This window comes from Haliaeetus albicilla, chromosome 3 (assembly GCF_947461875.1).
Source record: "Haliaeetus albicilla chromosome 3, bHalAlb1.1, whole genome shotgun sequence".
NCBI classification, from domain to species: Eukaryota; Metazoa; Chordata; class Aves; order Accipitriformes; family Accipitridae; genus Haliaeetus; species Haliaeetus albicilla.
The window spans coordinates 45,754,191-45,766,928 of record NC_091485.1 but is presented as its reverse complement, the minus strand read 5'-3'; the positions used below and the strand labels follow the sequence as shown (position 1 = coordinate 45,766,928).

Genomic DNA, 12,738 nt, shown 5'->3' with positions numbered 1-12,738 from the left:
TTTCAATCACTTTGTTGTTTTTCAGTCAAGGAGCTCAGAGCAAACCATGAAGGAAGGACTGGCAAACTTAGGAGCTGGTAGCTTTTCCCCTCTTTTGCATAGCTGCTACCTGCTGGTAGTCACGGTCCGCTGCTCAGAGCTCTGCAAAATATTCATACCACAGCTCTACAGCAAAGAGGACTTCTCCCTGACGTGACCTGGGCTGTATTGTAGAATAGCGATGACTATCCGTTACACCTTGGCACTTCACCGTGGCTAAAGTACCATTTATCTAGACTGGGTTTAGTCGCTGGCTGAAGTCAGGGCTGTATGTTCCCAGGACCATCCCTGGAGCAGAGGAGCCGGCTCAGCAGCTGCTGCAGAGGCTGTAGAAGCCAGGCAAGGAGAGGGACTGGTCGCTCGGAGCTGTGGAGTCACGGCCATATGTCTGCCTGCTTCGTCATCTCCCAGTTGACTCGAAAACAAGCCAAATCCCTTTGAAACGCCAGGGGTTCTCTGCCTGCTTCGCTCCATTGAGATTGTTGTCCTGATCTTAGGGTGATAAAGCAAAGCTACAAAAGCATCTCGTTAACAAGCTTCCCTTTCTCTCTGACAGGAAGCCTAGAGGGGAGGGGAAAAAGTGTCGGAAGGTCTATGGGATGGAGAACAGAGATATGTGGTGTACTGCCTGCCGATGGAAGAAGGCCTGCCAAAGGTTCATCGACTAAAGATTGAATTATGCAGAGGATTTGGGGATGGGGGAGGACAACAGCAGAACCAGATTGCTGCAGCCGCACTGTATCACTTCCCATTTTCCCTCCAGTGATGTGGTGTTGGGGGTTTTGGTTTTTTGGGGTGTTTTGGTTTTTTTTAAGAGCTTTGTATTTCAAAGTGAAGCACTTGTAGCCAAGGAGAAGCACTAATCAAAACCTGTGTGGAGCAATAGAGCAAAAAAAAAAAAAAAAGAAAAGCAAAACCAAGGACATACAACAAAATTCTGTCTTACTAAGTATGGAAACCAGAGCAGCTATTAGTGTTTTTCTGTAAAAGAAAGAAAAAGTTAATTTTTTTTGCTAACTCTGTGAGCTACCTGCTCCTTAGGGTCATTTTTAACCATTTCAGTCTCTGTGCTGTGAACGTCTGTATTTGCTAAACTGAACAATTTTTCTTTTCCTGAAACGAAGATCCCTTTTGAAAGCTTTCTAATAAACACTTCAGAGTCATATAAGCTACAGTTTTCTCAAAAAAAGCTGTACTAAGACTGGAGACTGCTAAATAATTCTCCTGATACGTATGATAATGATTATATTATATTTTTGGAAAGGGGGTGTGGGGAGGAGTTGGGATTTTTGTTTGTTTGTTTATAGGAGAAAAGCAAAGTCTGAATTTGCAAGAAGGACAGGCAGTGCTCCTGGAAGATTTTTAAACCAGGCACAGACCAGTGGAGTGGAACAAAGTAATTTTAAGTACCAAATTGGATTTTGATCCTCTAGAAGAAGAAAAGCAGCAATGGAGAGTCACCAGCAGATATTGTCGCAACAAGAAGTTGAGGGAAGAAATCCAGTGACGCTTGATTGAAACCCGTAAGAATATAATGGGGGGCCAGTAGCTTTTCTTACCACTCTCCCATTTCTGAGGGAGGATGAACAGTTGGACCAGCACATCTGTTGCTGCAGGAGACCTGTAAAGAACTGGTAAATGCATCCACTAGGATTACATGTAGTACCTATTCAGGGACACGATCCAGCCCAGCAATTCTGTTCTTGCTTCCTTTTCTCTTATTTGAGAGACTGTTGTTAAGATAATGGTTTGCTCAGCTTTCCCCCCCCCCCCGATTGAAGTGGCTAAGATTTATTTGACACAAAAAAATGGTAGAGAAAAGAAAATACCCCCTTTCCTCAACATCACCTCAGAAAAAGAAGTACAACAGCAAAGGAGCAACGTATTTATGGTAAAAGTCCATTTCTTAACTCATTTTGATATACGAATTAACAAGTTTCTCTGCTTGCAGTACTTTGATAGATTTGGGTACTTCAGTTTCTCTGTCCATTAGAAAGTATACACCGGAATGTGGCAAGCTGGTGTCCTGTCTCAACTTATATTGAATTATCATTAATTAGTGATTATTTCAATGCAAAAATAAAATACAGATTTACTAGGATATGAATGTATATGCTTAAACAATACTTTCCTATTAAAGAAAAAAAAAAAATCAAAGAAAGACACAGAAGCAAAATTTTGCCTATTAATAGAGGCATGGAGGCCTGCAAATTCCTGGGTTTTTTTTCCATACCATTTGAAATTAGACCAGATCTTTTTCTCTTTTTTTTTTTCTCCCGCCCCCCCGGCTCATTCTCACTGAAATAAGGGGACTCTAGGTATCTAAACAGCTTTCTAAAATCTGGTCCAAAGTTCACTTGATAGCTTTATTAAGCGTGCATTGACGCTTATGCCTATGTAAAAACACAAAATAACAATGCAGTTGTTGAGAATATACACTATGAGTTCAGTAAAGTAGTACTGAGAAGTAAAATTTATAATAGGAGCTACCGAAGATTATCATCTGTTTTTCTTTGAACAAGTTAATTGGGCAATCAGTTGCCTAATTTGAACATGCTATTTCTGCAGTTGTTTACAAATTGTGTAATTTACATGCACAAGCGGCAAGATATGCTTGTGTGCACGTAATTACTTGATTTTTTGCCCAATTGTGTTCTCTAAGTCATTTAAAAAAGAAGAAAAATAGACTCTGAAATCTAGTAAGACCCTGAAATATATAAACATATGTGTGTGTATGAGCATTTATATATATATAAAAGACTATATATTATATTATATATATTATATAGGTTTATATATATATAAAATCTGGGATCAACAGGGAGGAGGAAGATTGTTTTCTTTATAAATATAAAAACCAAGACGCTAAAGGTCAGTGGATATACATAGCCACTGTATTATCTTCTTTCCTCTTAATAAAATGAGGGTCATGGGATTTTTTTGGATGTTGTATTTTTTCAATTTCCTTAGTAAAATACCTCATAGTAATTCATAGTCATTTCATCTTCAAACACTGAGCTTGCTGATGGTGTATTTACTTTGGTAGGACTTAGAAAATCTGGGACTTTTCCAAGATACTCCTGCCAATTTGCCCCCCCCCCCCCCCCATTTTTACAAGCACTCCAAGACTAATTATAAAGCGTTCCATAATTAATTTGACTTTTGTTAGACTGACAGTATTTGCCTGTATATTTGTTGTTCCCCTCCTTTTATATTTTCCCTTCTTGCTTTGGAGGATTTTTTGAAAATAATGTATCAGATTGTATATTGTTTCTATAATGTCATGGCATTGTGAGCACCTTTCCCGAGGGCACTTTACGAATTATTGTAATAAGATTATTCTTTATTAATTTCTGCATGGAAGAATGGTTTTGTCTCCAGACCGGATTGCCCTCTGGTACAAATTTGATATGGATTACATATAGGCACAAAAGCCTCAAATCATCAAAACAGGATAGAAAGTTGGTGTTAACAGAACAGAGGACAAAAGATACTTGATAAATCCTGCCAGGACAAAGCTAAATTACCAGTATTTTTACACAACCTTTAATCAGCAGTTTATATTAAATCAGTTTTGCATCTTACGGCTGTGGCATTTTGATTCAAAAGTAGGCACTCCTCCAGTTACTGTGTCTCAACCATGGCCTGCGGTAGCGGGACGGCACAGCCGCCTGGACCGGCGTGAAGCGTTCACCAGTTGCTTCGTGCTTTGAACTGAGATTACTTCATGTTGCAGGAGCACTTCAGCGCCCGCTGAGATCCCCTTCGCCTTCCCAACATGCCCAGCAAGTACAGAAATGTCAGCAAAGCCTTTTCTGTGCTGGCAGTACTGAGTGTAATCTGGAATAACCTCTTCAATTTTCGGTCTCTTGTTTCTGTGTTGCTTTAAGCTGCATCACTGTCCTCCTAACATCTGACTCATCTCATACTTCTGCACCGGCCTCTCTGAAAGTCAGATTTCTTTGTTTTCCCAGGGAAGAGCTAGCCTGAATGCTGTGGTCACTTATTGTCATCAGTACATGCCATTTCCCCTATTTTTGGTTTCTCTATGGGAGGTAGGTCATTGTCTCTGACCTCCCGGAGAAGTTGGAAAGAACAGCCTGAATGCATCACACAGTCTCTGTGTGCTACAGCGATTTGGACGTGGGTTCATTTATGTCAAGAGCCAGAACTTCCCCCTGAGATACAAAAATGGAAGGATCTATTTTATCGGGTTTAACCACTTACTAGTATTGATGCTGGTAACAGAAGTTGCCAACATCAGTATCAGAGTGGATATCAGCTGTATAGATCCCAAATATTTTTCTTCAGGAGTTTTCTTGCTGTAACAAAGCTATTTCCCACTTCCCCATTTACCCCATTCCCAAAAGATCTGGCAAAGGAGGTAATTTTAGAAGTGGGAAATTTTAATGGCAATTTTTAAAATGCGACTGTGCTCCAGCTGCTCCTGTATGAAGCTATTGGACAGCACAAACTCAGATCATCTTAGTCGTAAAATGGTTTCCACCCAAAACAATGTGCCTGATTCTCTAGTGCCTTGCACAAATGTAACAGGATACAGAAGATGCAAAGTGAGCAAAAACTCTTCCATTCCAATTTGCAGGTTTACACTTACTCTTAACCAATACCAGTCATCACCTAGCAGGTATCTGTTGTCATGTAAGCCAGACGTGTAAACCCTGCTTGTGTGAATAAGCTGAGCAGAATGCCTATCTGTTGAATTACTTTTTCCAAATCATTAGCCTGGTATGAACGTTGGCTATCTAATGATCTACAGATTCCTTGCACGCATTTGCCATCACTGACATCACTTTCTTCATTCCTCTTCCCCTTCATTTTTTTAAGATAATGACTAGGTAAGCAACACAACAGGAGGCAAAGCTTTAGCCAAAAGTTCTTCATGTAAGAACGGATTCCAGCTCCATGCAATATCACAGATGTTCTTGTCGCTGACTTTTTGTTTTTTTATTCATTCTGATCCAGTGAGTCGGGATGTTTTTTTATTGCCTGCTATGGTCTGGGACCATCTAGAGTGGCCCTGCCAAGAATTCAAGACAATCACTGTAAGTGTGGCAATGCAAAGTGATTTCTTTTCTTCCCCTGCCTGTAAATATGTTGAAACACCATCTCAGAAACAGGTCATGAAATTAGAAGCTTGCTAGCCATGTGCAGAGATGTAAGAGGTTGCCAGTGAGGCTTGTTTCTGTTGGTTCAAACTTCAGTCATCTGTTGGAGAAAGTTGTGCTGCACCTTTTCTTAGAAACATTTTGATAAGGAAACGTTTGTAAAGTCTGATCTTGATCTTATTATTTATACTTGATTCAATCTTCCTGTAAGGTGGCAGCACTGGAGCTGAAACCTGTACAGAGTATGGGATTTAATCTGCATTTGTCAGGATTTTTCTAGTAGATAACTGCGGGCTGTTGCAAAGCACCGTAGCGTAGATTTTGTTCTAGTATAAGTTCAGGAGGGTTTTATGGCACCTTTAGCAAAATAGCTAGAAAGTAATTCATGAGCAAAAATTAATCAAGCTGAGGGTTTAAATACATTCTGTATCTGCTAGATGTAAGCGGCCCTTGTCTGCATCTATGTAGAGCTTGAAAGCCTTCAAGATTGCAAAAAAGCCAATGTACACTTATAGTTGATGGTGCCCCCTTGAACTGGTTTTTCCATCTAAGACTACAGTGCTTTTGCATTGACCACACTCTCACTTCTACCCAAATGCAAGATTAAAGAAGATGTGTATCTTCCACTTGCAACTTCTTGAGTTTATTCCTCAATAAGAAAAACACTAATCATGTTCTTTGTGCTTGACATGGAGCATTTCTAACAGCAGTCCAGAAAAACCCTGAAAACAGAAATCAGTCTGTTTCTGATGGCACCATGCAAATTAAAATATGGTTTGCTTGCTCATACTCCCAGAAAGAATTCGTTTGGCCAGTCAGCTGATGAAATGTAAAGGAATGGATACATTTTAGTAACAAGCCAGTGTTCTGCTTTTTTGTAACACACCACCAAGAATTTTTTTCCAACTGTGGTTGAATCTGAATGTGAGATCTCTAATATACCCTTGAGGGAAATTAATTTAGCAATAGAAATGCTGTTTCAGCTTTCCTATTACTTGGGCATATACACAATATTATACTAACAAGGTAGGGTTTCAAGATTAATTCCGAATTCTTGATGTAATTCGATGCTAAAGATGGACTTGAACATTTTAAAATGTTTGAATGTTAGTGTTTACTATTTGCCAGTCCTCTTAAAAAAATCAGGTTTGACTTTAGAGTCCTTATCTTAGTATGTTATACCCTGCAGCAATTAGTACATGCTGTGTAATTGTCAGATAAACAAAAGTTACTAAAATGGTTGTAAAAAACTGCCTTGGGAAGACAAAAAAATAAAAGTTAATACAGATTTCCTCAGGGAACATAAGAGGGCTGCAAAGGCAGGATGTAGGTTTATTTGAATGGAAGATGGCTAAGAAATTGGGGGTTTTTTAGTATTCTAGGCAAAATTTAAAAAGCAGTATGTCACTACTTGAATTACTAAAATTAGAAGGAAGTACTAGTTAGTGAACATGGTCTTACTTAACGCTATAGCTTATGAAGTTCCAAACAGAAAAAAAAATTAATGTTAGATGATATAAAAATATAGAAAATGAGCTTGAACCATAACCTAATTATAATATAAATCTATACATTTGTATAAATCTTTTTAGGATCTACTCTAAATATAAAGGCTTCTTGTTCATAGCGTTGCTTGTTCAAAGCATTCTTTGTCTATAATTGGATTACTTCTTACCAAATTACTTCAGCAAACAAAAAAATAATATGTTAGCATGATATCCTGGAGGTGTTGAGTACTCTACTTTGCAAAGTGCTAATTCTACGTGAAATTAAAAGAAAACATCCCACCATGGGTTTTTTTCATATCTGCAGAGGTATCAGCGTCAATAAGCCCAAAGTTTTATTGAACCATGTTAACTAGTATTTTGAAGAAATACATAGGCAAATTCTCAAATTTTTCTTTATTTGTATGCAAAGAAATTACTTTTGGTCCGTAATAATTTTTCCTATCAACTCTTTTTCCTGTGTCCAGGGACTCCATTCTGCAAATTCTCAAATATTTATACTGAAGTGAATAAAAATCAGAATCTTCAATATTAGGACCTAAAAATGTAAATAGCACATGGCATCAGAATTCTTAGTATCAGTATGTAACTGTAGTAATTAATTCTTACAGTGATGCCAACAAATCTGTCATGGTAGGGGTGCACATAACCTATAAATTACCAGGTACAGCTATGCAGAGTTAGAACCACTGATAGTCCAATAATAAAATGTAGGTTCATATTCATCAGAGCACTCAAGTATGTGTTTAACTTCACTTGCGGAGTTGGTGAGACTGTCTTTCTAAAGTTAGGCACACAATTTTACACTCTTCTGAAATCAGGCCTTGGCAAGAGCAGATACTCTGATAGCTTTGTTTGAAATAAGCACTTTGTAAGACAATCTATCTTTTTCTGATTTTATGCAATTTATCTTGTATTTAGAAGACCAGACAAACTTAGAGAATTCTTTTTTTAAATTATTTTTTCCATTGCAAAGGGAAAGTGAGAAAGAAAACAAGTTTAACTGTACATTTCAGCATGTGAAGGCATTGCTTAGGTTTGTAAAAGGTGTCTATTTGCCATCAAGCTCAAAAGAACTTACTTGAGCACATCAGAAAAAAAAATGCATGACAAGCAGGTCACGTTATATAAACCTATATAGTTTCATCTGTATTCCCAGTACGCTCAACACTCCTCCAGGCAGCTGAAGGCATAGGAGCTGAGTGTGCAAGGAAATAACTAAGTTTACCTAAAAACTTAGTGTACTTTTAAGCCACAAATGATGTTGTCTAATTTTTAGTGTTAAAAGAAAATAGACAGTAGCCTTATTAACAAGGTGCAATACTTACAAAGGGCTAAATTACGGAAACAAGTGGTGTGTGTTTGTACATCACTGCGAAACGTGCACTCTTTTAAAACTGACTTTTATAGCACTGGGATCTTATTACCTCTCTGAAATGATAATGTTGGTATAATTTTATAACCATTTATTACACATTATGAAACAGGATTTGGGATTTCCTAAGAACCAAAAGGAGGAGAGGGGGAATTGTAAATCACATAGGAGTATGTTGTTTTACATGGCAGAAGTAACATAAAACACCTTTACAAAGCTATACAAATTCTGGAGTACTGAAAGAAAAAAAAATATATTGCCCTTGGTTACAGATAGTTTAGTCTGAAATTTCCCATGATGTCATGAAAATGCCTACATCAGTGTTCAGTGTTTGCTTTGTCTCTTCCTTTTTATTTTTGGGTTTTATTTGTTTGTATTCTGATTGTGAAGATATTCCTAAATTACCAATACTTAGCTTGAAATTGTATTCTTTTGAAAATAACTTCTAAAATGGAGAAATTTCTTCATTATCCTGTACAGTCTGAATGAAATTCTACAACATGATCTGCTCCAACTTATGTGGAGAGTTCATGCAAGCAGGTTGTATAGGAAAAGATTATGCTGAGGGTTTGTTGTTCAGTTATAAAAAGGGTTTGAACAATTAAACTAAAAGCTCCGCTCACATATTTCTTCTCTCCATCTGCACTGTGGGGTCAACAGAATATAGGTTGCCAAGTATGGTGTATCTTGCACCTTTTTTTTTTTGCTGTTAAATAATGACATACATGTCATTTTCCCATCTCTCTTATTGGTTTTGTCTTATGCTCAGAGTCCAGAATTAACTGAAAGGCAGAATAATCAGATCTGTTGAACAGAAGACAGTTTGGTTGTTTCCCTGTTTGACTGAGTTCTAGCAAAGGGCCAAAGGACAAACTGAAATTTAGAGACATTAGTTGGAAGAGGCTTGAGCCAGTCAAGTAAGACCTGAAACAAAATTGCTCAGAATTGGATCCGAGTAGGAGGAAACTAGTGTTAAGCAGTCAATTACAGAAGTTTTTTGTGTTGTTTGTTTTTTTTTTTTAAATTACAAGCCTGATAAAAAGTCTTGTTACACAATTAAGAGCAAAATGCAGATAGCATTGCAACTAGGTGAGCCCTCGAAACATTACAGATTTTCTCAGGAGAGTTGCAATTATTCCCGTGAATAAGTGCATTGACTAGGACTGCTCACACAGGTAACAGTTGTAGAACAAAGGCACTTAGGTTTTTCTCTGTGTGACTATTTCCACTGTAATTGGGAGTATGAAATTGTGAATCTTCCTACCTGAGTGCTTGAGAAAAGAATTTTGCTGTTAGGCTTTGTGAGAGGGATGGATACTTACCGAGGCACATTCGCCCGGCTGTTGGCAGATGTTGGCTCAGTTTTTACTAATACCAAAGTGGCAGGACTTTGGATGTATCACTGAGTGACAGATTTAAGGGCTGTTAAGCACATGGTATTCAGTCTGTAATCCATCCTACTGATACCAGGCCCAGGGAGAGGAGGTTTTTCAGAATGGGATCCAGGATAGCCAGGCTGTTGTGGAGGGAGTTATCACCATAATCGTGTGCTGTCACCTGCAGGAAGTGCTCCATTGGTTGTGTCCAGCTTGAGCGATGTGGTTATCTGCATACATTCCTGACCCACAGTACAGAATGCTCTTTTAAAGAATATTCTTTCTTTCAGGGATTAAAATAAAACTGTTGGAGAAGTTTTATGTTACAGAAGGTCACTGAATAAATTACAGTATTGTCAGAGCTGAAATCCAAAGTGGTGGTTTCCCTCTTTCCAGAGCCATGCTGCAGCTCCGCAAGTAACCGGTGCGAGTATGCTCTTGTCTGGGCTCTTGTGGAGCCCTGTAACCTTAACTAAATCCTTTTCCCAAGACTTGCTGGAACCTAGCAAAGAACCCTAAAACCACACCAATGTGAGTTTGACCCCCCAGGTAAAGGAGGTTCTTTCCAACTCTTTCCCAACTCTTCCACTTCCCAAGCAAGTGTTTTATTAGTAGACTTTTATAAAGGGGACATTGCCCCATCACTTTCCAGTGGCATTTCTAGCACAGCACCAGCTACCCCTGCATTTGCAAGGAACCAGACATTATCTTTGTGAGTCATGGGATTTAGGGAATATTATTTTAGATTCAGATCTCTACATTTCACCTAACAAACACTGTAGTTCCACAGCAGGTTAAGTTGGGATAAGCTTGTGCTACTGTTGAAAGAGCTGTTCCTACCCCCTGGCAGAGGCATTTCTAGAGAGAAGTATCCGGGGTTATGCTGGCTTGAAGCACTCCTAAAAGTGTAGGTCTGTATAAAATGCCTGAAGGCTAGATCAATATATGGCTGAAGGCTAGATCAGTATATGGCTTGCTGGGTTTGTACCTCTGCTCTTCATGTGACAGGCATGATAATACTGCCTTTATCCCACCCTGTCTTGGCTGGAGTCTCGTTAAGGGCCTGGACTTGCACATACTCCCACAGCAGCTAGCTCAAGAGAGCTCTACTAACAGCTGGTTGCTTAGCACTACTAGAATACCATTAAAACAGCATTGATTTTGATATGAAATGGAGTCTATAGGGGAAAAAGAAGAGTTAGATCAATAATCCTACATACAGTGAGCCTTAAAAGTACATCTTAACTGTGCCGTGGTTTTGCTAAGCAGATACTGGAGAAGTTAAGGGACATGAAAAGCAACCTTACGGGACCTTGCTCCCCCCCGACCCCAGGGGTGTCCTGATGTTTTTCAAGGTCATCTCAGGCCATAAAATGTTTATCGGGGGGTGGGGAGACGTGGTCTCTCTAGTACAGAGTTCTCTGGGCCACAGAAAACCAGGGTATACTTCTTACCCAGACTTGGTAGCAAATAGGAAAGATCCTCAGCTGCTTTGCTACCGCAGTTTTTCAGCCTCTTTTTATTCTCGCATCAGTGTAGCGGTGATGGGGAAAAGGTAACGGTTCATAAGGTAGCTGAAGGAAGATAAATGTCAGCATCAATTGCACTACGTTTTTTTAAACTCTGTGAAAAAAGCAATTATGTTTTCTTGTCATCTGCTACTCATATTATTTCATATGAGAAAAGTATTTCCATCATAGAAGGGGATGAATTTAGCACATGTTAAGCAGCTGTAGGAAAACAAAAGCCCAATTGCCCAGTTTTTATGAAGATGGGATTTCTAATGCACTCTGCTTGCCTAAGACGGCAGTATTTAGATCCATGCACCCTTTTGTCTGGCTTCAGTCACAAAAGGGCAATATCTGCCCACATACATTGTTTTTCCTTTGTTTCCTATCAAATATTGTTTTAGAGAATATAAGGTAAGTTCTTTTTCAAAAACATTTTTTCTGAATTGTTATTTTTAGAACCACAGCATATCCTCTTTAACTCAGTGTAAAATTACTGAGCTTTAATTTGGTCTGCATTGCACTTTATGTATTTTTTCACTTGTTGGGCCAGGTATTTTTGATATACAAAACAATAAAGGTTTTGTTAATCTAGTTTTAACTAGAAGTTAACCATTAAAGTAAGATGTTTTTATTAAAATGCAAGTTCCATAAAATACAGCAAATAATAAACTATTTAGGTCAGAGACATTTTTAATGATACATTGAGAAATATTATAGCTTCTGAAATGTTTTACCATTTGGTAAATTCAATACATTAATGGATAGCATGGTTTAAAATGGAATATGAATAAGCAGGAGACAAAGGTCTAGACATTGGATTTGCTTATATGCAAAACCTGCATTAGTTTAATTGCTATGGGTCTTAAAAAAAATTAGCCTAATGTAGTTTAAAGAAGTATAAAGCTATTTAATAAGCCAGGTTAAAATGAAAAGAGCTCACAGAAAAGTTGAAATCGGTTTCACTTAATTACCAAAGAGACACATTTTTCACTATGCTAATGCAATGCTGTATAGCGGGCAGTCTGAGAAGCCCCTTGTCTCTGGAGGGGCTGAAATCATGCAAGTACAAGGCACCACCAGAAGCTGTAAGGGAGTATGTATTTTCCTGCTTTAAAGAGCAGCTCTCCAAACTCTTGCATTTACAGGCCCACGTTGAGGTTGACAATGGTATTTCCATTTGTTTTTTCCTGCCTTCATCCCCTCAAATTGTGGGAACTACTGTCCTAAAAACAATCGTCTTGTTCCTAAATGAGCTAATGAAGAACTCGTCTTCCCTCTGGTTTTGGTGTTAAACTTAACAACCCTAATAAAATACTATTCCACATAGTCTAGCTTAAGAATTTTTAGATGCCAGTTTCAACATTTTAAGCAAAGAACAGCTACTCTACCCCAGCACAGAATCCTTTCAAGTCTTGTGGAGGATAGTGACAAATAAAGACCTTTTTTACTTTTACTTTGTCCAAACTCTTTATTGCAAATCACACCTAGAAAAGTGGAAGTCTGCAGTGACTGGAAGACAAAGCACATAGCAGTAAAGAGAGGAGAGAGAGAGAGGGCGTGCTCTCATTTCCTTCCCAGGTGAGTCCTCCGTGGGCTCCCCTCTCCCAGGCTGATGAGCATGTGTGCACAGACCACGCACAGCGCTGAAGTCCTCAACGCCACCATGTAAAATTCCTGCAAAAGTGCTTTGTCAACCACCTCCCAGAGTCCCCAGTTCCTTGTAAGAGACTTTCAGACATTCTGCTTTTTCATTTGTACATCCATAGGTAAAAGCTAACCGCTGCTACAACAGCATGAGTACAGTGT

The 12,738-nt window shown here is 38.6% G+C and overlaps 1 protein-coding gene across 2 annotated transcripts in view; it reads left to right on the top strand.

Moving 5' to 3' along the window:
* The window catches only part of ZNF704 (zinc finger protein 704), a 95,363-nt gene extending 91,740 nt beyond the window's left edge, over positions 1–3,623 (top strand). For both annotated transcript variants that reach the window (XM_069779567.1, XM_069779565.1), the window contains exon 9: positions 596–3,623. In XM_069779567.1, coding sequence (XP_069635668.1) covers positions 596–707 — 112 coding nt within the window. In that variant the 3' untranslated portion in view covers positions 708–3,623. The remainder of the gene's footprint in view (positions 1–595) is intronic.
* Positions 3,624–12,738: the final 9,115 nt, after the last annotated feature.